At 38.2% G+C, this 26,513-nt stretch overlaps 1 protein-coding gene across 1 annotated transcript in view; it reads right to left on the bottom strand.

Moving 5' to 3' along the window:
• Nucleotides 1-26,513, bottom strand: part of SLC7A11 (solute carrier family 7 member 11) — a 76,163-nt gene that overhangs the window by 14,306 nt on the left and 35,344 nt on the right. Inside the window, exons 7-10 of the mRNA XM_035023060.1 lie at nt 5,079-5,202; nt 3,080-3,183; nt 2,179-2,275; nt 287-436 (exon numbers count right to left, since the gene is read on the bottom strand). Coding sequence (XP_034878951.1) covers nt 287-436; nt 2,179-2,275; nt 3,080-3,183; nt 5,079-5,202 — 475 coding nt within the window. The remainder of the gene's footprint in view (nt 1-286; nt 437-2,178; nt 2,276-3,079; nt 3,184-5,078; nt 5,203-26,513) is intronic.

Here is a 26,513-nt window from a genome sequence, read left to right as displayed (position 1 = left end):
ATATATATATATATATATATATATATATATATATATATATATATATACATCTACCCCTTTTCAGAGATGTGACATACAAAGTTGGGTATATCACATAAAAGGCTTGATGAATTATTTTTCCAAGCTAACATAAATTCAACATGAAGGCACTACCTGCAAGAGTTAAACATTTTATTCCAGAGGATGCTGCCCCCCGCCCAAGCTCCTCCTCATCAAGTTACGACAAAGGGAGGACTAGGTATTAGAAGAAAGATTTATGTAAACCCATCAAGATTACTGAGGTTACCTTGAAAGGACGATGCATATCTGGGCGTTTGTATCGAAGATAAATCAGCCCAGCAACTGCCAGCCCAATAAAAAGCCACCTGGCAAAACTGAGGAAATTCAAAAGACTGTAGAGGTTCCCAGAGAAGAGCATTATCATCGTCAAAGGGTACTAGGGCAAAGGGGGAGAAAAACCTCGCTCAGTGAGTTAAAAGAGAGCACAGCTGATAACAAACAATAACATCACTATACATTATGATTACCTTTTTCATATGATTATTTATACTGATAAACGACCACAGTGATTAAAACCTATATTCAACTAACTTCTTATCTATATTCTGCTCTTACACCCCATTACGCACCAGTAACAGCATGAGATCATCATCATTACCACTTAATCAGATGAATGTTATATGGAAATTTAGTTCTTAGTTGTTTTTTCATTTGAGAGAAGAGAACGTGTTTTCAAAGAGTAAAACACAGGATAGTCAATGACTTAAACGTAAAGACCCAGAGACTGAGATGGTTAGCAAATAACTAATACTAAAAATCAAAAGTGTACCCAATTAGAAAATTCGCAGAGCACTCTGTAAATGGTTTCTGACAAGCCCTTGGCTATGCACGCACGTGAAACGCAGCCACTTCAAGGTGACTCTGCCAACTCCTGAATGCAAAATATTGACCTTTCCTTCCTCCACACTTACTCTCCCCATGCGCTTGCCATGTGTGACCCTCAAGACCGCAGAAAAGAATGAAGCACAGAGATCAGCATAGCAAGTCTCTGCAGCTGCACACGCCAAGGACAGCACGACTGATAGCAGAGGCTTAAAATGAAAGCCCTCTCCACCGAATAATACATTCTGTTCCCACAAGTGACGTTAACTTCCAGATTCCGCACAGAGAGTACAGAGTACACGTACTTTACAAGGAGATTTCAAAGGAAACATTCTGAAACAAATTAAATGCATGAAACAAAATGTCCAATGTATTCTATGGTGCTCCTGACAGCAGATTCCATTTGACAAAAATGTTACAAAAATAGTAGGTAAAAATGAATATAACATTGCCAATGGGTATTATAAAGGACTTTTACACCTTATGCAGTTTTTTGTATCCCACGCTTCACAAACACTTTGCATTAAGAATTCTACAACTCAAATTTCCGTTTTGGTGCTTTTATTTCTTCCCTATAGAGTTGGTCTCAAATAGCTCACTTTTTATCACAGAATTACTGCACTGTCTAGGACTTCATGTGATTTTCTTCTATTAGTTTTCTATGCATTTCATTATAAGGAGCCTACGATACTATAACGTACACCTAGGTGTTTCTGGACTGTGGCTTTTCGCTCCACTTTCAGTTCGCAGATTTGGGACTTGTTGCTCTACATCCTTTTCTGTGAGGCTCTGTGTCAATGACAGAAGCCAAGGTAGCCATTTCCCTCAGAGCTCGCAAATTTCTACAAAGGTGAAAAAGAAGTGATGTGCTTATCGCCCCATAGCATCAAATATGCATCGGAAATACTGAACAAAGGGAAGCGATGGAAAATATCCTGCCTCCCAAACTCCGCCAAGATACACATAGAGCCAATCCAGCAATGAATGAGAAAGTAAAGCCCTATCTAAAGTCTGCTTTGAAATCCTCTTTGCAGGTGCCTGGGTGGCTTAGTTGGTTAAGCGACTGCCTTCGGCTCAGGTCATGATCCTGGAGTCCCAGGATCGAGTCCTGCGTCGGGCTCCCTGCTCAGTGGGGAGTCTGCTTCTCCCTTTCCCGCTCCCCTCCTCTTGTGCTTTCTCTCTCTCTCATTCTCTCTCTCAAATAAATAAATAAAATCTTTAAAAAAAAAAAAGAAATCATCTTTGCTAACTGGTTATTCAAACTTATATGTAGGTATACTTTTTAATATGCATTACCAAAACAATAACTGCTGGCAGAGGGGTGTGCTTGCGGACATGAATCATGGAGAGGAGTTCTGGAAGGTGACCCTCTCGAGACGCAACATAGAATAACCTGATGGGAGAAAAACGTGGCTGGCATTGACTGTACAATTGATCATTTCAAAGAGAAAAATCCAGAAATCTAAGAGAAAACTTGCATCTAATTCCATACCAAACGGTTTGGCATTTCTTAGGTGGATTTCTTCAGTTTCACTGTCCAGGTAAGGCAGAGAATCATCAAGAGAAATCTGACTTCAAATTTTATAAAATCTGCCAATAATTTCTCTTATTCTTTGAGGAGACCCAATAGCAACATCCGGCTCAGCATGGCTTTCCCTACATAGGAATAGTTCTAGATTCCTAATATTGTATGTGTGCTGTCCATCCGATCCAGCCCGACATACACAGACATGCCCAGGTACACACATAACATTTATATTTTTCTGATTGGATCTTAATCTTATGTTAAAATAAAAGGGGCTTTTATATCAAACAAAACAAAAGGGATATGGATGGTAGGGTGGTGATTTCTGGTGTCTCTTACTTTACTTTTTTTCTTGTTACCTTTAGAGAAACAAAAGATTTTATCACCAGAAATAAAATGCTGTTGTTAGACTCTATAGACATACTATTAAAAAAAAAAAAAAAAAAAAAAGGCTCCATGCCCAGCTTCAGCGTAGGCTATGAGTAGACAAGCAGTGCCCTCTAATGGGCAGAATGAGACATGCTGTTGATACTTGGACGAAGATTTCGATCTTAATGTCTCTTTAAAAACAACAGCTTTGGAGGCACTATTTCTTCTCTTTTTAAACCTACCCTTATCACATCCAATCTCAAAAACAGAAATGCATTTCTGGAAATGCTTGAACTCACTCACCTGGAGACAGCAAACACACCACCATTCATGGAGCCAAAGCAGGAGAGGGCAACAAAGATCGGAACTGCTAATGAGAAATTTCCCAGTAGCCGCTCAGAAAAGGTCTAGTGAAAGACAGAACGAAGCAAATTAATGCTCTGCCAGAAAGTGGAATAAAATGAAGCAATTTAGTCCAAACTCGCTCTATGACTTTGTTTTAGCCTGCTGATACGTGTATGTTTTATAATCTTTCTTTTTGGTTAGGGTCAGACTAACTTCTTAGACAATAATCAGAAGCAAGTACCATGGCATTGCTTGTTGCAAAACTATGGGCAAAGGTCTAAACAAGCACCTTCTCCCTACTTTCAAAAAGCAACGACCCATTTATTGAATTTTCATCAACCGTGATATCTATCATCTCTGATTCTGGTAGGTAGAAAAAGCTCAGTTCAGAAGTTCTCCTATTGGAAACAGAAAGCCTTCTGTAAAATGCCTTCTCTCTAGCCTGGAAAGCCACATTTTGATAGCGAAGTACAAAGGTACACCGAGAAGTATCATGGATACTTGTTTCATAGACCAGTCCTCCTGTTATGACACAGAGGTACACTGAGATATAACTGACGACTTAATCATTTATATCGCATATATGAGCAGTTCTGAAAATCTTTGCCCCAAACAATCACATTAGCTGAATGTCTGTTTATTGAGTCCTCCCTCCCTCTCAGGTATCTGCGAGTTCCTTCTGTGGTTTCCTATCATAAGGCTAGAATACAAACACAACTCTGAGAAAATCCAGCCACAGAAAATACGAAAGATAAATGACAGAACTTCTGAAATTTCCTTTTATGCCATGGCACAGGCAAATTTCCACGAAGGATGTATTAAACACACACACACACACACACACACACACAAAACAACCATGTGGGGTTCCTTAGTTGTCCTTGATGCAGCTGGTCCTGTGTAATTAATGGACCACATTACGCTCAAAGAGTAAGTGGTGCCCTTTGTCTAGTAAGACGAGATAACTGACCTGACCTCAGTAAGCTCTGGACACTTGGTTGTCTGGGAGGACTTACAATAGCGGCAAAGTCTTTTTTTTTTAATACGGTGAACAAGTCCATACGTTCACGTGAAATGAGATAATTTGTTCCCTGTGGATGTTGCCTATATGAGGTAATAGCGACTATTTTAAAAGGAACTGACATCTAGTGAAGGGAAGTTACTTTTTCATCCTTCATTGTTATGAGGTCATGAGTAAATGCCCCCTTACCAGCTAAGTTTTTATACAAAATAAAAGTATGTGTCACAGAATAACAGGCCCATAGCCTGACCTTTGAGAGCAAAGATGATCCTGAAGTCAAATAAATTTTGGAAAACGCTGTAAAATTATGAGTATCCACTTCTTAGGGAGCTAAAATGCACATTAGCACCTTTAATATTCTGAGAAGCTCCATAGCAACGACATCTGTTTAACTTTGAATAACTCAGCGTTTCTAAAAATTAGTAATATCCCATTACTGGTATTCAAAAGGATATACTAGAACAAACAACTATATATGGTCATCCCTTGGAAATTCTTAAGTGGTACTTTGGGAAAAAGATTTTAAGTTAGCATCTGAAAAGTTTACAAACAGGAAAGAGTACAGAATAAATTACAATTCCCATACCAAAAAATACATGCATTTAAATTCAGTAACTGCCCACCTATCCTGAAAGTCACGTTGGAAGAACACTATCTTCTGTACAACACGCACACATGGAAATGTGTTTTCAAGCATGAATATGGGGAAATGTTTTACACGAAATGAACAGTGCAGAGAAACCATATAGGACTTTGGCTCTGTCGGCTAAACGGAGTGTGCTAAGGCGTGTTCTAAAATTTTTAAGTGCTCATTATCGTGCAGGTCAAGAAACGATTACTGAATTTCAAAACACTTTCTGCTGGAGGGAACGACTGTGAAATTGCATCAACTCATTAACCTAGATTCAGATTGGCCTTTGCTCAACTTGGACTCACCACGGCCACCGCATTTGACAGCAACAGCTCCTCGGCACTAATGCTTGTAAAGTAGGCCACGTTCGTCAGCACGTAGCCAACGGTGACGACAGCCATGGAGATACAAATGGCAAGGGGCACGGTTCTGAAAGGCACAAAGGAATTGCTTATTAGTCATCATTTGTTAGTCATTCTCTGAAAGCAAAGGCCATACGGCAACGGGCTAATTCAGACAAAGAATAAAATAGTATGCATGATAATTATAGGCTCTGTTGGGCATGTATATCTTATCAGGGTGAAGTACTGCAGAGCCCTTTGTAATTTAATAAGGTCCGTGGGAGCAGAGACTTCATTTGTCTTGTCTCCTGCTCCACCCCCAGAACATGTGGGTCCTCCCATTCTTGGAACCCATAAATGCTACAGCAGTGTTTCTCACACTTGATCATGCATCACCTAGAAGGCTTGTTGAAACACGGTTCGCTGATCGCATCTCAGAGTTTCTGATTCAGTAGGCCTTGTACTGCTAACAAGTTCCTGGGCGATTGAGGGGACCACACTTTGAGAACCATGGGCCCATATTCTTTTCTAATACTAATTTACTGCCTTGACACCTTTCTAATACTAGGCCCCAGGAAGGTCTTTCACATTCAGCTTTTCCCCTTCAGTAGCTTCCCTTATCAGCAAATAAGTTGTACCCTTTTGGATGCATAAGAGCAAGCAAGATACATCTACCATTCTAAATGATAGTAAAGATAATTTTATATATAACACAAAAAGCACGGAAGTGCTCCCAATAATGACTTTGCACTGCCCTGCTGTGAGTTCAAAGGAAGCTCAAGATCGTGAGTATCTATTAAAGCAACAGTGCAGATAATCCCATGAAATTAGAGGTGACACGCTGAGAAGTACATATGACCGGACCGTGCTGACACTCTGTGGCATCCACAAGTACCCGGCACAAATGCAATGTTATGTCTTCATTTAATGCACTGGGAAAGCCAGGAGTTACTGACCCTAATAATTTGATTCCATGTTACCGATACACATTACTTGCTTAACATAATCACCTCTTCAGACTCTCTGCAGTTCAAGCAACTTAAACCTTCAGCTCCCCGCACAAAGGCTGATCGGTTTTTTAGCCACACAGCTTATCAGTCCTCATGGAGCCTTAACCCTGCTGGGTGCCGCTAATGAAGACCTCAATATAATTTCTTCCAAGATGAAAATACAGTTCAGAGCTGGGAGAGGAAAAAAATAAAAAAAGGAGGCACAGCCTGCCTCACTCCCCAAGCTGGGTATGTTTAGCACACGAAGTCCCAGCTCATTATGCTGAACAGCACTATCCCCTGTTGAGAAGGGGCAAACCTGGCCAGTCAGCAACTGCCATGCATTATGCTGCTTGGAGCCTGACACTTCCCCTGATCCCCAAAGCCTTAAGCCTTGATGGGGAAACACACTGACCTCTAAATCCTGGCATCCTAATATAAAAGTAGCAGATGTTCCCCTTCCCCAGTGTGAAGAGGGTCCTGTGGAATTTTCTGTTAACACCATAACATGCATTGCTGGCTGTGATTGATAAATGCTAAATTTAAGCAGAGGAAATCACCGGGCCAATTAAATACAAAGGAGTGAGAGACATAAGGCATATTAAAGATGAATTCTGTTTCTCTGAAAGAAAGACAAGATGTAAATGCAAAGGGCTAAGATGTATTGCAAAATGCAAAAAAAAACTAACAATTTTACTCTCATCCAGATATACTATATAGATACTAGAGGGAAAAATCAAAGGAGCTTAAAATACAAGACAAAAGTGAGAAAGGGCCCAACCTTGTTGCAGTCCAGGCAGACTGGAAGGTGTATGTGCAGCTTTTCAACCACTCCCTGTCTTATTTTAAACTTGAGTCTTTTCTGTTTTTACAACATCCCAAATGGTGTGTTAAGCTCCTTCTCTGGAGGAGAGAAGCAGGGAGGGAGAGGGGGAGAGAGAGAGAGACTCTATTCCTTGCAAGGATGGGATTAAGAAGTGTAAAGTTTCTGTTAATAAAAACTGAGGTGACATTGTTAAGTGCAGCAAAGCAGCTAACCTGTCCAGGACAGGTAGCCCTGTCACATCTTGGGGCGCTGCAAAATAGCAGGGACAAGTCAGTCTGAAACGTGGGCCGTGGCCCTCCCAGCACAGAATCTCGCCTCTGCTCGGCTCTTCCAAGGCAACCTCCCCACTTCCCGCTTTGAGATTATGGTATGTCTGAGGGAAGTTTTCTAAACTGATTTTAGCAGAAAGAATCCTAAAAAATCCAACTTTTTTTTTCCTCTGCTTGTCAATGACAAAAACTGTAGCAATAGCTGCTGCCGTTTACTTGGTGGCTGTCATGTGCCCGATATTTTATTAGGTACTTTACATATTTGCCTCATTTTATCTTCGGAAAATCCTGTGAGTTAGGAGCATCATCACCATTTTATACGTGAGGAAATGAAATCTTAGAGAGCCTAAATAACTGTTTAAGGATACACAACTGGTAAATGGGAACCCAGAAATCAGCTGATCGATCCTCGCTGAAGTCACAGCATTTTAACCACTAAAGTGTACTCTCTCTCTCATGCATGTGGATCCTCAATCTTTTAACTCTTCATTTTCAGAGAAATCATAATTGTTGAATATGTTTATTGCAAAGCTCTTATCAAGATTGTATTTCTCATGTAGTCACTGAAAATGCAGTTTTATTTACTATAAAGGTCGGGAAGAGAGTTATTCCATGATTTTTATAATTTTTCTGTGTAACATGAACCGTAATGTCAAGTGAATGTTTTCAAAAGTTTCGATTTTTAGAAAATGGGGTTTGTATTTTTTTAGATTTAAAGGACAACGGAAGCTCACTTAATAAATTTCCCTAAACAATTTTTGCAGGAAGGAGGAAAAGCGAGCATGTTTGTCAGAGAAGCTGAAACATATAGATTACTAACAATTTTACTCTCATCCAGATATACTATATAGATACTAGAGGGAAAAATCAAAGGAGCTTAAAATACAAGACAAAAGTGAGAAAGGGTCCAACCTTGTTGCAATTCATAACATGCCCAGGAATTTCTCTCTAAGTAAATTAAGCCATGAGAATTGGAGGGGGTATGGCAAAAGAGCCACTATCTTCTGTCCTCAGGTTCCATTTCACTTTGACAAAGGGAAGGAGGAGAAGAGTTTGTGGCTGCCTTGGCTTAAACAGCAATCAATTACCGAGGAAAGCAGTTGACATGTTCAGAAGGGCTTGGCACCATGTGGTTAACTCCTGGGTTTCAAGCATCAAGGCTTAAGAGCCACTGGGTGAGCTGATAAAAGCTATTAGGCCATGCCAGAGCAATCTTTCTGGAGGCTTTAGATGCAGAGGACAGATAAGCACGGTTAGTAACTCAAGATTAAGGCAAATGGCACGTGATAATAAAATGAATTAAAGGGACTAGTAGACCACTGATATTTCAAAGCCTCTGTGTTATTGGAGGTACCCTCCAATTCTAAGTGCAACAAAAGCATTGTCTTTAAGCTGAATAAAAATGACTCACACCTATGAGTTCTCTTTTTTGAATGTCCGTGCATGTCTACTATGATTAACAAAATACAAATGTACTGAAAAGAGTTACTTAATCCTTAAGACCTCTAGTCATTATACAAAGTCTTTTCAATTAAAGGCCATTAAGTATGTGAGAATCCAATAATTGTATTAGCTGCACTTAGTTTTCAATCAAAAGGTCTTGGATAGTCTTCTTTTCCTCTGGGTTTACTTTAAATTGGTACCTATAACCTGTCTATGTCACACATGGATAAATATTTGCTTTCTTTGAAATTATTAAATGGAAGTCTCTGCAACATCTGCTTAAAAGCACTTCATTCCAAGGAATAGACCTCCCCAGGTATCCAAATGGTCCCAAAAGTAATGGCCGGTAGCTTATATTTGTATAATTTACAAAGCACTGACAAATACACTTTATCTTCAAATATGCACATGCCATTCCAAATCCTTTGTGGAATGAGAGTGTAAACGGATAACAAGCAAAATTCACAACAACCAAATGAGGCAAGAGGTTGCTGAAATTGTTCCCACCATTTTCAAATAAGGGAACCAACGCTCAGAAAGTTAAGTGATGTGGCCAAGGTCACAAGAATAAGTGGGAGGGCTGAAACTTGAGCCTACATCTTCCAGATTCCACATTCACCATATATCCTGTCATGATACCATGGTTCCCTTGTGCCTGCTTTAACTCCATGGACAAGGTCCCTAGGATTCTTATGAGCTGACAAACATGTGTTTTATTTTGTATAAGTAATCCAAATACCCGAAGGCTGGATGTAACAATGTGACACGTTTTATACCAAGTGTATTTTCTCTGTGCACCAAACAGTCATCACAAATAAACTTGCAAATAATGCAGCATGGGATGCATTTTTCAATATGCTTTGCAACTGTATAATAAAACATCAGAAATGACCATTGTTTCCAATGTTTTATATTGGCTAGAAAGACTCTTGCTGCAAACACAGAATGAGTCAACCTCGCTTGATTCGCCAGAGATTTGAGGACACCTGAAGGTTACAGAGATTTCTGATTTTCAAACCATATGAGCCATGTATTCATCACTTGAATTTAGAATATTCCTAAAATTGTTTTATAACTTGATCCAAATTTTCCGAGATTTGTGTGAACCAAAATAATTCCCACACAATCCCAAGTGTTGCATACACAATGGGGACCACAGAACTCATTGATCCTGGAGCATCTAAAGTTGTCTTTGAGCCAGGGGACTGGGCATGATGACAGTCAGTTATGTAAAGCCTGCTCTTTTATGTTCAAGAATTTTCTAAGGGAAGTAACTGATGCTTCACACTTTCTATTTAAAAATCATTGGGGCGCCTGGGTGGCTCAGTTGGTTAAGCGACTGCCTTCGGCTCGGGTCATGATCCTGGAGTCCCGGGATCGAGTCCCACATCGGGCTCCCTGCTCGGCAGGGAGTCTGCTTCTCCCTCTCCCACTCCCCATTTGTGTTCCCTCTCTCGCTGTGTCTCTCTCTGTCAAATAAATAAAAATAAAATCTTTAAAAAAAAATTAAAAAATTAAAATCATTAATATTTTAACACATGTATGTGACATTCAGGAGAACGGAGCAGGGGAAGGAGGGCTTAAGAAGTGCAAGAAAATGGTAAACTTCTTAATATGTGAGATGCAAAAAAAAAAGTAAAACAACTTGCAAAATATTTTGCAATTCTATTAATAAACTAGGCACTATTTATTCATATATCATTGAAAATGTAACTGTGATTCATCTCAAGACATTTAAAATTATATTAAGTACCTCTTGATTCCAAGTTTCTATTTTAGAATCATCTTGTTTCACATTTTCTTTTTAATTACCCTATAAAGACCTTGAAAGCTTTTCTATAGCCCTGACACAGAAATGACTCAAGCACCTCTTTTATTTCTCTCTTTTGTATCCACCAATCAATTAATTAATTAATTTTTGCTGAATCACTCTGTTTATACACTGCTGTTAATTTTAGCTCACTTCTCAAACTTCAGTCATGTGTTATAGACAAAAACATAAGTAATGGTATATCTTAAAGAAAATCAATCTATATTTTTCATTCACGTGATTTTTTTTTTCCATACATTTTTGCATACTTTCCCTGACTCTTGCTCACACCAAACGCTCTAGAGAGCCCTAGGCACAGAATCATCCTATCTGGCTATGTCATTTCTGACATTTCGAGCAGGGATTGAATTACAAATAAGTGTTTTTGACAGTTTTCCAGACTTGAAACAATTAGATTACAGATGGCTGGAATCACAGATTCCTTTATGCGTTTTCAGTGATTTTTGCCTCATTGTCATTTAGTGCTATCACTATATCTCTAGTTATCCATGGTGAGTGGGAATTGGGCTGCTAATAACATAAAAGAAAAGTACTTGAGGAGACATAGCAAGTAGTTGAGGGAAATATGGGGCTGTCACTAAAAGAAAAAAAAAATGTAGCAAGAAGAAGAATCATGTTCAGTTCTGACTTAATGACAATTTCTGGGCCAAGGATGAACACAGAGATGTGACCAGCAGATTGTCACATAAAGGTACACAGTGATCCCACTGATTTCAGGCATTAAACACCCGCCCTCTGCTCCTCAGGATCACCGCAAGGCTATGGATGTTTCCACTGAAACATTTTAAATTTCAATACCGCTGATGTCTAATCTAAATCTCACCATTCTCCATTGTCCACAGATGAAGAAGTCCATAAACAGAAAGAGAAGACAGAGAGACCTGTAGAGAGATGTAAGAAATGAACAGACACAGATTAAAAGACTGCAGGGCTGAAGGAGTTTCATGAGAAAATGTAAGGAGGGAAGTAGGTACGGCAACACCAAAGAGAACAAAGAACTAAGATGGACACTTACAATTCAGAAACATAGCGTGAGAAGCAATCAGAAGCATTAGTATAAGCATTTAATCCCGAAAAATACTTATTTTTTATCCTATTAAAATAAATTCATCACTAAATAAAATTAAGCTTGAAAGTAAATTTTCATTTGCTTCAATTTCATTCAAAAAAAATAACATGGGCTACATCTCACTTTTTCTCATGTTCTAGAGATTTAGAGTATGTCTTCCAGATATATTACAATTATTCATATTTATCATGGGTAAACATAAAGATATTAGTAGGCAATTTTGAACGTACAAAAACATTATTGGTTTCCAATAAATGTTAGCCATTAAATAACTGGAAAGATAAAATATTTTAATAACAATAAATTTCACACCAATGTTCAATTCTTATTTTTGTTACACTGTTTTTACCATATGCCTTTTAAAATTTCATTATTTTCCTCAGGACTCGGCCTGATGTACACTACAATAATGCAACATCTCAGTGAGCCATTCTTTGAAACAGAGTCCCTAAAATTCAGACATACCGCTGAAACATTAACTACCTACCACACCTTTATGTACCTCTTTCCACGGTATAAACTGTTCCTGAGAAGAGCTACTCACATAGGCCACATTTGCCAGACTCTCTTGTATTTAGGTGAGAAGGTGACTTACCCTTGATGTCAACTGATGTGGCAGTTAAAGGCCCAGGTGGATAAGAAGTGGGCCGCCTGTCAACCCCTTTGCCTAACTGAGAGCCTGTCAACCCCTTTGCCTAACTGAGAGCTAGTTGCTGAGGATCTATCGAGTAGCAAAGCCACTCTATGGAAGGAATCTAGGTCACAGAATCAACATGCGGAGGAGGGCCCACCAGTTAGCCAGGGACACCAACACGGGACTGTTACATGATTTAAAAATTAAATTTTTGACTGTTTAAAGCCATTGAAAACTTGCAGTTTGTCTGCTGTAGCCATCAGCATTATCCTAACTAACAAAAGAATAAAAGGCCTCATTATATCAAGATCTCAATTAATTAGTTTATGTAAGAGTTGAAATGGGTCCTCATTAAATTTTATCCTGTATTTATTGTTTTATAAGAGATTAGTATATGATATAAAATTCTTAAAACAATGTCCCAAATTACAAAAGCCAAATGAAAACATTCACATCTGAGAATAGTAAAAATTAGTCATTATTCAAACTTCCCAGAAACAGAGCAAAGATAGATCCCCTTGTTTGCCACTTTAAAATATAAAATCTCCTGCACTTCTAACAATTGCCACCAATCCAACAAAGATCAAAGCACAATCGCTTCTTGTTTTGACCAAGGACATATAATAATACACAATGCAATGTTACATAAATATACTTTTATGCCAAGAACAAAGCCACATAAAATAAATATACCCACTCTGGCATAGTAAATGAGAATTAGAGTCAAAATTCCCTCAGGCCATAAGCACTATCTTGGAAGGAACAGATAACATTTCTCCTACTACACATGCATAAATCAGGTCCAGGCACATTTCTGATCAGCCACATGATAAGAAATGGAACAGGTAAACATGGAGACGTTCAGCCATGATGAATAAACTACTGCTCCTACCACCAAAAATTGCCTTCGACATTTCTGACCAACAACGACAAATCTAATTATTAGTAATAATTTTACTTTGATATCTGGTGGTCATATAGATAAGTGACTTCCCAGTTGGGTGCTCTGGGAATCAGAACAGAAACTGGACAATTGGCAAGATTACAGACCATCCTGTTCTCATGCACTTCAACCAAATCCGTCCTCTCTTATTTGTTTTATGCATTGATATTCTGCCACACAAGTGAGGCTTTTGAATAGTTTCAAAATCACTGCTCTACATTCTACATGATGAATTACGTCTTCATATTATTTTTTGGACCCAATACTGGCTTCCTAAAGTACAGTTTTGAAAACACATGAATTTGTTCCATATATGAATGATTATACAGGTATGTATGTATATATTTGACCCTATAAAGTTGAAAATAATGTTTTTTACTGCAACAAGTCCCTATTTATACTCCCTATTTATAGGGTCATTCTTAGTAGGAAAGGTACAAAGTTGATAGACGAGCCAAGAGCTATGGCCTGGCTTCAGTAAGTGGTAAATCCATATGGCAGGACCACAGAGAACATGACACAGCAGGCTGATGAACCAGTAGAGAAAGGCAATGATGAGAAGACATAGAGTTGATGGGCCAAGTACCTTGCCGGTTGAGAGAGGTGATAACGTCACTGTCAAGAAAGTGATGATGCAGATTCCTGATTGGAACAGTTCACAGCTCCCCGAAAAGGTCACAAAGGCCCAGAGAATAGCAGAACCTCCTGCAAGCTGTCCCTCTCCTCTCTGCAGGCTGTCCATTCACAGAGATTCATACTCACAGCAGAAATGGAAATTTTGTGATCTTACCCCTTTTGGCTCAAAAGTTAAACCCTCTGAACAATAAGCTTTTGTGCTATAGTTTATAATTATTAATGCCCTTTCTTAGGCTACAAGGATTCATAGGCAAACCTCGCTCTAGGAATAATTGTCTCAAGTCAGATACACCGTACAGTGGCTGAGGGACTAGGAAAATAGAAGCAGTCCTCACATTCGCCCACCTTTTAATTCCCCCTCTCCTTCATACTTCCTCTCAGCCCCATTCCCCAAATCCTACAACCAATATAAATATTGGTATATGTGTGTGTGTGTGTGTGTGTGTGTGTGTATATATATATACCATCCCAATTGTAAATTGTCTTTTCGCAACATCTTTTCTCCGATTTTGTCTTAAGTTCATAGAGTTTTTTGTTTTGTTTTGTTTTGTTTTTTTATTATATGACCTCACTGATTTGAGGAACTCTTTTTTTTTTATTCTTATGTTAATCCCCATACATTACATCATTAGTTTTAGATGTAGTGTTAGTTCATAGAGTTTTGAAAAATATTCTGGACCCCAGTCCGAAGGCTGGGTCTACTCACATTCCAGTCACTTGCAGGGACTCAAGGAGGTCACTGGATCTCTCTAAGTTTAAACTTCCTTATCAGCTAAAAGGGGTATTGAATTGGGGCACCTGGGTGGCTCAGTCAGTTGAGCCTCGGACTCTTGGTCTCGGTTCAGGTCATGATCTCATGGGTCCTGAGACTGAGCTCCAAGTCAGTCTCCGTGCTCAGCGGGAAGTCTTCTTGAGATTCTCTCCCTCTGCTCCACCCATGACTCACACACACGCAGACTTACACGTGTGTGCGTGCTCTCTCTTTCTCTCTCTCAAATAAGTAAATAAATCTTTTTTAAAAAAGGGTATTGGGGCGCCTGGGTGGCTCAGTCGTTAAGGGTCTGCCTTCGGCTTTGTTCTGCTGACACCCCACTGATGTGTCAGGGTCCTGGTATCAAGCGCCGGCATCGGGCTCCCTGCTCAGCGGCAAGCCTGCTTCTCCCTCTCCCACTCCCCCTGCATGTGTTCCTGCTCTCGCTATCTCTCTCTGTGTCAAATAAATAAATAAAATCTTTTAAAAATAAATAAATGAAAATAAATAAATTTTAAAAATTAAATTAAAAAGGGTATTGAATGAATAGAGTCTAAAGTCTATTTTATCTGAAAGTTTATTATTCAACCATTTTAGCAAATAGAGCTAATCCATAAAGATTGTTCAACAGAATACTTTAAAAACTCAGTGGAGCACTTGCTCATGTACCAGAGCATTCTAAGGAAATGCCTGCCATTGCCTTGTTCTGTCGTTCGGAGGAAGGAATAGGATGCTAACCTTACAATCTCTTCTCCTGGGCTCTGGAGATTACGATTCTATCCTCAGCCAGGAATACCAGCACATCAAAGCACCTTCTATCATTACAACTTCAAAGTATCATCCTGGCTGAAAAAAATTGATCATTACTAAAGATCACTTAAAGGAAAAGTGGCTGTCCACTCTTCCAGATTCTAAAATGGTATCATCGGTAGATCAGGTCAGACCTCTGGAAGGCCACATTACAAGACCATTTTATACTCACAGCAGAAATGTCTTTGCAAGTCACTATATTTTATGCCTCAGCTTTTATCAAAACTTTATTGCAAATATATTTTTTAAAAATCATCTGAATTTTAGGAGGACATTTGTAGTCATATTATCATTTATCATTTCCATCTATTCATACTGGCCAAATTTTACAAAGAACTTAAGGCCATTCACTGAGCATTATAAAGTGCCCTCAAAGTGTTTCCTTTAAATCTGTAGCACAAACATTTTTGAGAGGAGTTGACAGGACTCTCTGTTACCCTCAAAGATACCTCTGCTTTTCATGTATCTTGTAACCACATATGGAAAGAGTTCCCGGCCTCCTTGGCTTCTGGTTTTTTGTTTTTGTTTTTTTTTCTTTTTATCAATCTTTTATTTCTAGGACATGTGGTTCATTAAAATAGGGAGAGAAGAGGACTAATTTGGAAGACATAACACGGGATTTAAGAAATTTTTAAAATAGAAACTTGTTTGCAATAGTGATGGGAGGACTCATAAAAGTTACCAAATATAAATTACTTCAACCAAACGAAGCTATCGTTTCGACTTTCTTTTACATTGTTTTCACAGCCATGAGACACATCTGCACAAACCTTCCAAAAGAAGACTTTTAAAAAACAAATAAAGGGAAGCTGTGAAGAGGAAAAAGGAAAAAAAAAAAAAAAAGTTAAGAGGCAGCTTTAACCGAGAAAAGAAATGTTTATTCCACCAAATCCTCATGAGAACTCTAAATGATTAAATCTCTGAGAACACCTGATTTATGAACAGGGTAACGCAGCCCCTCGCCAAAATCATTTTTAATAAAAAGCAGGAAACCTCCTGAAGTTCATCTCAGATTTAATATCAAACACAGCAACCACACACGAACACTTCCCCATAAAACACACACACAGCGCGGCGCGACCGGCCGGCAGCCACCAGCGCGGTCCCAGCAGAACAAACAAACAGGGTGCTCGACCCGTGGGCGGGATCCGACCTCGCGGTCGAGACGAAGCAGCCAATGGGAACGGACGGCAGACTGAACCTACTGTCGGCGAGGAAGCGAGGGGCTCGAGGAAGACTCTTTCCAAATACGCTGCGCAGCCCGCTCGCAGTCCTGCTCGAAACCCTGCGCTTCCTGACTGACTGTTAGATTTGAGAGAGCAGCGCAGTTGTGGTTTTGTGTTGAATTTTACGCATAAATTTAGAATATACCAAGTGAATGGAACCACCATAAGAAAACAGAGGCTAGTAATGAAATATTCCAACATTGCCAGTCTCATTCTGTAAAAAAAAAAAGGAGTAAACACCTAAACGATGTATAAAAATGTGACTCGAGTATTTTCCACCAGATACTCGGTTCATATATAAGAAAGGTGTCAAGGAAAAAATAGTATCTTATTCTTTCTAACGTATGTTGGCTTAGGAACTGTGTTTATTACCATGTTTATAACGTACATGGTAAAGGATTTTTTATCAGGAATATAAATTCAACTGGTTCAAGTATAATATGATATAATATAGTATATATAATGTATAAATATATATATAAAATAATTAACTTCATTTATGTTTGATCCCTTAAAGGGCAGTTTCAACCATTATAAGGATCATAAGGAAATATTTTTGCATGTTTCCATTGATATTTTCATTAATATTTTGGCATTTGGTGTTTTGTTAAAAAAATATTCTGGGAAACAGGAAATCATTATAAAAGGTGCTCCGTTAGAAGAGTTCAGGGATTGGGCGCCTGGGTGGCTCAGTCGGTTAAGCGACTGCCTTCGGCTCGGGTCATGATCCTGGAGCCCCGGGATCGAGTCCCGCATCGGGCTCCCTGCTCGGCGGGGGGTCTGCTTCTCCCTCTGACCCTCCTCCCTCTCATGCTCTCTGTCTCTCATTCTCTCTCTCTCAAATAAATAAATAAAATCTTAAAAAAATTTTTTTTTTGTTAGGTGGATGGTGTGTTATATGAAGTGCCATAATTTAATTGAAAGTATTTTAACAGTACATAAAATGATGGTTTGTCTTAGACTCACTGGCAGTACAGAGTTTCATTAATTAAGGTACTTTAAGATGTTTGGTAAAACCAGTATAAATAGACAGGGTGCCTGGGTGGCTCAGTTGGTTAAGCGACTGCCTTCGGCTCAGGTCATGATCCTGGAGTCCCGGGATCGAGTCCTGCATCGGGCTCCCCGCTCGGCAGGGAGTCTGCTTCTCCCTCTGACCCTCCCCCCTCTCATGTGCTTGCTCTCTCTCATTCTCTCTCTCTCAAATAAATAAATAAAATCTTAAAAAAAAAAAAAAGAGTTCAGGGATTAAAAAAGAAAGGCAAAAAGGGGAAAAGAGTGAGACTAATATCAATGAGAGTTACCTTATAGGTTACTTTAATTAGTATTTTCAAAATGTAAAAGAAGAAAGAGAAGAAAACAAGTTAATAACTAACTGTAGGATACAGGAAAGGAAATGTATGGACTATAAAGGGTTTAGCCATACATGTAGAATATATCTTTATATAGGGCAGATTCTACTGTAAGATAATACTACCAAGATAATTTGAAAAACTATGAGTGTTAAATTTCAAAGCATTATACAGTTTTTCTTCCTATTCATGAAAAGCCAAGAGTAGAAACTGCCTCCCTCCAAATATGTTATACTATTTATTTATTCAGAGAGAAAAAGTAATAAGTAAGGCAATCTTTCTGTCCAGATAAGAAAGAGTATTAAAACTTTCAATAAAAATTATATAGTAATTGGCTGATGTATCAATAGAAAGATAAGTCGAGCAGAATAAATTACCTCAAAATACAACTTAGTATATAACATAAAGACAATATATAACAACTGTCATAATTTATGAGTTAGTGTTATAAACTAAGTAAGTAAATATTGTAAACTAGGGGGTAATATGACTGTTCAACAAATGCTGGGATATTGAAAAGTTGGGGGGGAATCAAAAGCCTACATTATATCATGCTAAAAGAAATTCATTCCACATAAATGAAAAAGCTTAATGTCAAAAAGAAATCAGGAACAAATAAACAAACAGAAAATATGAGTGATATTTAAATGATCTAGGGATGTAAAAAGATTTATGATAGAAAAGCAATACACAGAAATATTTTTAAAACTTACATTTAAATATAGCACACTTAAATATTTAATTAAATTATGATATATAAATTCAAAGTTCTATGAGCTAAATCATAAAGAAAATTTAGTTACATGAAAAACTGTGATAGAATTTGGCAATCTATATAATAAAGAATTAGTACCCATAATATACAAAGAATTGTGTTGAATCACAAATATTCGTGCTCCAAAATGTCAACCACATATAGCTATTAAACATGGAGAAAGTATTAAGCCTCATATGTGATTTTAACAATGCAATGTAAAACAATGAGGTATAATTTTTGCTTTTCAATTAACAAAGATTTTTGTAAATAATGACACTCAATGCTGATTAAGTATTCTTAAGTATTGCTACTACTGAGTGAGGAAACCAATGTACATGCTTTGGAAAGCATCTTGGTAATACAAAGAGAGACTTTTTAAAAGTTTATTGCCTTTGACATGGTTAATTCTCTTCCAGCAATCTTCCTAAGAAAATAATAGAATATGTACAAAGATTTATCGATTAAATGTATAACACAGCATTATCACACTAAAAGAAACTGGAAACATTTTCAATGCCTAACAGAAAAATGAGTAAATGCTGGTATCCCTACCCAGTGAAATACTGTATCACTATTACAAACGGTGTTGCTAAGATCCACAAGATCCAGGAAAATCTAATGAAATGATGTTAAGTGAAAAAAGCAGGATAGATCTAGATGAATAAAAAGCGCTAGAGCTGAGCTTAAGATACGACAAATCTGGATGGCAGGACAGACTTCATGGGTGCCTTTGAGCTGCTGGGGATAGAGCAATGAATGACACAGAAGGAGGCCCAGGCCCTCATAGGGGAAACAGACAACACATAAACAAGTAGATCTATAATGTAATGCCAAAGTGACAATGAAAAATGCATACGTACATTTAGCTCAAGTAATATAATGCAATACATATGAGCAAAGCACAAACACAGGCACATTACACACGGGGAAAAAAGCGAAACATCAAAATAGTAACAGGACTTCTATGTGATGTGATTATGAGATAACAGGTGATTTTAATTTTCTTCTACATAGTTTTTGGTATTTTAAAATTTGACTACTACTATTACTAAAATAAAAGAGGGAAAGACCCCCTACTGTTAATGAAAATACTATGAAAATCATAAAGTTTTACTGTTACTTTTTCTAGCAGGGTCTAGAAAACATAGAAGTTTTCCTTTCTAGAACTTGATTAAATGGATCATTTGACCATAACTGCTAGGTGGAAATTTGCATCCTAGCCACTTAAAAATGGCATAAACAAGATGTGTCTTTTAGGAGAAATAGGAGAACGAGATCGTCAGGATGTCTTGCACTCCCGGGTGCCTCTGATCTGAGCTATGGAGCTGGGAAGGCCGGTCTCAGAGGTGAGGGAAGTCTGCAGGGAGATGCCTTAGAAATGGCAACAACACGGCGCCTGGGTGGTTCAGTCGGTTAAGCATCTGCCTTTGGGTCAGATCATGATCTCAGGGTCCTGGGATCCAGCCCTGCATTGGGCTCCCTGCTCAGCGGGGAGTCTGCTTCTCCCTCTGTCTCTCCCCTCCAGCTTGTGTACTCTCTCTTACTCTCTCTCAAATGAATAAATAAAAAATCTTAAAAAAAAAGAAAACAGAAATGGCAACAACAGGAGCAGAAGGAGCCCTGTCTTTTGGAGAATAGGACTTGCATCAGAAACTTGAAGGTTGAAAAGCACCTCCATACCCAGGCTGAAGCTGTCTCCCTCACTGCAGTTCAGCGTTCAGGTTGTGGCTCAACAAAAAGACAAAGGGCTCCGTGTTACCAGAGAGGGACATCGCTGAGTTCAACTGGCCATTGTCTTCTTCCAGCATTTGCCACTGATCGCCTCTCCTTGGCCAGAGGCCATGGCATGAAGAGGATCAAATAGCAAAACACTTACATACATTTAAAACACATTTACCCTTTTTTCCACCAGACCCTGAGCAGCTACAGATCAGTAGTTTATTAGCATGACCTCCCCTTGCAATCTATCTCACTCATGTCTTTCGTCATTTTCTGGCTCAAAACAAAATTAATCATGTCTTCTATGTCAATTTCTCTTTTGCTTGCCCCAGGCCAGAATATGGCAAGTGAGATCTTGATTGTTTGATAATATCAATACAGAAAAATTAAATATTGCCCCCCCAAAGAGATATCAGAACTATTTTGAGAATCAGTGTGTCAGTAAAAATCTTAGAGGAAATAAAAAGCAACTATTTCCTTACAATATCCTAGCATTTCAGCATTTCCTAGTCATAAAGTTTCTGTTTTAATCGTGTAACCAAATGACCTTCAGTAAACAACCTGAAATAGATTATTTAATTCAGCTAGCCTAGGACCCCTTTCATTATGTGTTTGAAAAACAGCTTTAGAAAGTCGAATGCAGGCAAATGTTAATGCTTTTATACATTTTTAAAAGTTCCATTCTCAAATAACATACAGTCACTCCTCATGATTACAATCTTCCCCCCAGCTAATTTTGCGGCTAAAATCTTGCCATATCCATCACTTTTAGATTTGTATTCAACAACGCTAAGTGTTTGAAAAGAGGACTAGAAAGGGATCAGTTATTTTAAATATAAACAAATGTAAATATAGACAAATTAATCCATCTCTCTGGCTTCAATTCTTTATCTTTACAATGAAAGGGATAGAAAATTTGATGGCTACTTCCTTCCCAACTCAAAAATCTCAGACTTTTGTGACATATTTTCTCAAGGTCAAGTCCACTGTGTTTTTTATTTGTAATAGGTAGTTAGTCTAATAAACTAGGCCAGACATGCCAATGTGTGAATGGAAGAAGGTGAATGGGTGGAGAACTATTTGTACACACGGGTAACATGAAAACTGAAAGAATTTAGAAATTTAGAGACATTATCACACCCTTTGCTATCTATTCCCTAAGAGAATGACCATGACAGTAGAATGTCAGGAAGAAAGGAAAAAATGACATCATGAAAGGCCAAGAGGAGAGACGCTTTGGAGGAGGTGGGACATGAGATGCCTACAAAAAGCTCTGTGTTGGGCAACCAACCAGCCTCTAGAAATAACTCTGCTTACAAAGTCATGCATTATGGTCTTTAGTCTCTCTTATTTTGTGTTATATGACTGTCATAAACTTTAGTTTAACATATTATGAAATATTTGAGTGCTATGCCATAGACTTAATTTCATAAACTATCTTCCATATAATATTGTAGATCTTACCATATAAAACAGTGGCCATGGTGTTTAATCACTGCATTCTCAACTAATATGCATTAGTATTGATTATTATTAAGCTTTTGTCACAGATAGCTCTCCCTATCTGTTCCACATATCTAACTTGAAAAGAGAGAGAAGGGGGGTGTGCCTTGATGGCTCAGTCGGTTAAGCATCCAACTCTTGATTTCCGGTCAGGTCATGATCAGGGTCATGGGATCGAGCCCCGCATCGGGCTCCCTGCTCTGCGGGAAGCCTGCTTCTCCCTCTCCCACTCACCCTGCTTGTGTTCCTGCTCTCGCTATCTCTCTCTCCGTCAAATAAATAAAATCTTAAAAAAAAAAAAAAATCCTGCACCACAGAAGTTAATAGACTATTTTATACCTTCTATAGGCACATGTGATAAAAATGGTAAACAGAATCCAGGATTCATCATCACACACGTTACCAATCTCCCCAACAAGTGCATTAACACCTGCCTATCCCTCCTGGTGCACTCCACATATCACAGGATCCTGTACTTCAGGCGACCCCACTGAATTAGATTCCACAGCTTGGATCTAATCCTAGATCTTCAGATCTAATAATTAAGTTCCCATGTGGTAGGGTATCACTCTGGCTTTGTTTCCCCCCTCCCCATCTGTCCATTCAGACTTCTTATCATTTCCTGAAATAACTCATAAAGTTTTAGTCCTACCTAATCTCCCAGTCATCGTGATATCTAGAAACTGGCTGCAACATCCCTTTCTCTGGGTCTGTTTTTCTTCCTGAGACAGATCTCCTGCCTACGTTTCTTTCTTTTTTTTTTTTTAAAGATTTTATTTATTTATTTGAGACAGAGAGAATGAGAGAGAGAGAGAGCACATGAGAGGGGGGAGGGTCAGAGGCAGAAGCAGGCTCCCTGCCGAGCAGGGAGCCCGATGCGGGACTCGATCCAGGGACTCCAGGATCATGACCTGAGCCGAAGGCAGTCGCTTAACCAACTGAGCCACCCAGGCGCCCATCCTGCCTACGTTTCTCACCGTTGGCCATATTCCCAAATGATATCTTCATGTCAAACGAGGTACTTCCATGTCATCTGTAAGAACCATAGAACATACTAGAGTTGAAAGGAAACTCAGAATTTGATACTCTACCATTCCATCCCATCTGAAGATCTAGGATATAGCTATGGTCACAGAATTACATGTTTCCAGAACTGGAAGTTCTTAGTCACGTAACTCCAGGTACAGAGCTCTTTCCACAACACCAATGTGAGTCTCACTGTGCTTGGTGTACCCGCTGCTTTCCAGCCCAAATCTTCCCCTGTACTGGCATTGCTGTCTCCATCCCCTCCTTAACTCGCCCTTTCCTAGAATACCAAATGTTTGAAAGCCAGATCATTGACACATCTTATTTGAAATATTTCCAAACTTTGACTCAGGATTCTATTTGACCTTACAATTTAAGCAAGGGTTTCCTTTATCCTCCTAGCATGTGACACCTCTGTCCAGTAACATAGACCTGTGGTGCAGTAAGTGATTCCCTGCATTGGTTCCCATATATTCACTAACCTAAAAATAGAACCAAAATATTATAGAATTAGAAGCAAGCTTAAGCAATGGTCTGCCTCATTTTTCCACCTGAGTATCTAAAGAATCATGGCTAAATGATCATTTCTTTTATCTCTATTTTGAGATTTCTCTTGTTTCAATACTTTTGAATATAATTTTATCTTAAAACGAACTTGCTTCTCATTTAAATTGATCTCATTTGCTCTTCCTCTGGCATAGAGAATAAATTATTCCATCTTTTTCATTAAAAAAAAAAAGGACAACTCTCTTTTTTAAGAGAGTATGTAAACACCAGGTTGACTCATTCATTTTCTCTAAGCAGTTTAGTTCCTATCTTTGAGCTGGGACAATGTGACCATTATGATGCTATTTGCCAGAGTTTTCTGCCACATTATTTGTCACCATGTCTGACTGTAGTAATGTTCAGGTCCAGAAGGCAATTAACTTTTCAAAGACATTTGCTTTTTATTGATAATAAACGTATAAAAGAAGCCTGAAATGTGACTTCGTGGATTAAAACTCTCTTTAAACTGTACATATGTCACAAAAGGAAAACCCACTGAACCTGCCGTCAGGCACATCTTCCCTAAACACCATGTCATATATACCCCAAACTTGCAACACACCCCCACTCACCCTATCGCATTGGCTACTGGCTCAGGTCCAAAATTCTTATAATGGAGGCCCACCCCATATCAGCACCCACATCTTACTACCATTTTGCCTTCCACTCTTCTTTACAATCCTTTGCTGAAGCTAGAGCAATCTATACATTATTCCTTGAAACTAGGACTTTGTGTATGCCCATCCCCCATTGAGATGGCTTGACTTCTCTCTTCTACCTTGGCAAATCCTACTTTTCTGGAAAGAGTACAAGCTCTGAAAACAAACCGTCCACGCACTATATCAAACATGGATTATAATCCTAATCTTCTCACTAGTTACACAGCCATGAAAAATTACTTCATTTCTATGAGCTTTAACTTTCTCAACTGAAGAATGGAAATAGGGGCACCTGGCTGGCTCAGTGGGTACAGCCTCCAACTCTTGGTCTTGGGGTCATGAGTTTGAGCCCCACATTAAAAAAAAAGAATGGAAAAAATATACATCATATTATTGAAAATAATCTGAAGTGCTACTTTGTAATCCATCTATTACTAAGATAGCAAATACTGTTTATATTTTTAATAAAGGCTATGCATTTTTCAGCTAGGCAAAAAATCATTAAAAAAACATTTGGGGGGTAAACTAATACTTGTGTTCTCTGGAAATAAGAATAAAAATGTAAATACATGATGCCAGTCCCTCAGATCAAACCCTTGTTTGTCAGATTTCATAAAGGAGTTTCTCGGTAAGAGAGTAAACCTAAAAATAAGTGACTGCACAGGAAGTACAAATAGTCCATCCATTATATCAGCACCATCAGCCCCCAGTGTGCTGGTGACAGTACTGGGTGTGGGCATACAAATATTTGGTTTAGAAGGAAAAAAAAAATCTGCCGAGAAATGTATCCTGATTATGATGCATGAGCATATTGCTACCTAAGGGAGATTAGAGACTACTAAATAAAAAGCAGTTCTCATCATCTTTTGAACCTTTTATCTACTAATAATTGGGTACTTTGCTGATGATGCAGAACAACTTTTCAAGCTGATTAATAGGTCATTTGTGTAGAAAAGGCACCCCTGTTCATAAAACAATTATGCTAATCCTCTAATTTTTTTCAAAAATTATGAAATATTCTAATCTTTCAAGAATATAGGTTTGGGTTGCACATGGCAACCGTTTGTATATTACTTGTCGAGCTCATTAACATTTTTGAATTTCACATATTTTATCCTCACAACCCCATGAGAACTCTAATATGGGATTAACACCCTCTATTTAAAACTGGTAAAAAAAGATTCAGAAGCAACTTAGAGGCCTGCCCAAGGTCAAATAGCTACTTAAGAGGAGACAGTCTTAGAATTTTGATTTCCTAAACTAGTGCTATTTCCAAAGACTCAGTAAGTAAATATTTTCACAGTTCATAAAAGTGAAGGAAATCTTTCTTCACTGGGAAGTCTCAACTTCATTTGCTTCATTTTAGATGTTTACATTGGTAATACAGTTTTAGCTTGTGCCTATACAAATTCAAAAGTTACTCATTTTCCTGAGTAGATCGATAAGCTAAGTCAATGTTTGATCATGACTAGAACAAAATTATCAAAATTATGCCAGGGTATGGCCAGTGTAAATATAATGGCCTGGATACATCTCGTCTCTGTGCATAAAGAACAACATGGGATATTATTCTGTTTTTGTGAGAATCTTAAACAACACTGAATCTGAATGAATGCCAAGCAGCAGACCACAGACTAGATATCAGTGGTCTAAGAAGTTTTTCACCAAGTATAACCCAGAATGTAAAACTTATTTGTGAGCTACTTTTTTGGGTACAATCATTAACATTCAAATCCAGGCACAGAGAAAAGTAGCTTATTTGCATAAATGAGAACATGGATAGGGAGTCACTAAACTGTGAACTCAAAAGCAGGAGACAATCTAATGACTGACATTTACATCTGATTGCAAAAGGTATTTCCTTTCAGATAAAAGGATTCTAACTCTGTAACCTCTGATGTATGTCATTTAATTTTTCATTTGGGTTGTATCTGTTACAGCCAAAACGTCTGCCCTACCCTCTTTATGCTACCCACCAACAATTTATCAAAGTTTGAAATGGTCACAGAAATGAACAGGTTGCTAATCAACATGTGAAAGCAAACAATATTGGTAGCCCAGTTCACAATAGGTATAGTCAGTTTCTCATTTTATTTTATATGAGTTATATCTGTTTAAAGCTATTATAGAGGTGATTCATGTCTCTGATGGAAAGCTTGATTACACAGTGTCCAAGAGCCCTCCTAATTCTGAAATTTTTTGATTCCACTCATTATACCATTTCTGGTCTCTTATTTTATGAACAACTAAAGGAAACAGAAACATAGGGTAAATTTAAATCAGCCACTTGTACTTCACCTAAAACATTAGTTCACGATTCAAAACTCAAAATATAAACTTCAATAAAATTAAAATTAAAATTTAGCAACAAGTAATATGAAAGGATGTAAAACAGTCAAAAGCATTGACCTTC

This window comes from Mirounga leonina, unplaced genomic scaffold (assembly GCF_011800145.1).
Source record: "Mirounga leonina isolate KUSES-001 unplaced genomic scaffold, KU_Mleo_1.0 Mir_176, whole genome shotgun sequence".
Classification (NCBI taxonomy): domain Eukaryota; kingdom Metazoa; phylum Chordata; class Mammalia; order Carnivora; family Phocidae; genus Mirounga; species Mirounga leonina.
Note: the sequence above shows the minus strand (reverse complement) of the source record. Positions and strands in the feature narration are given on the sequence as shown.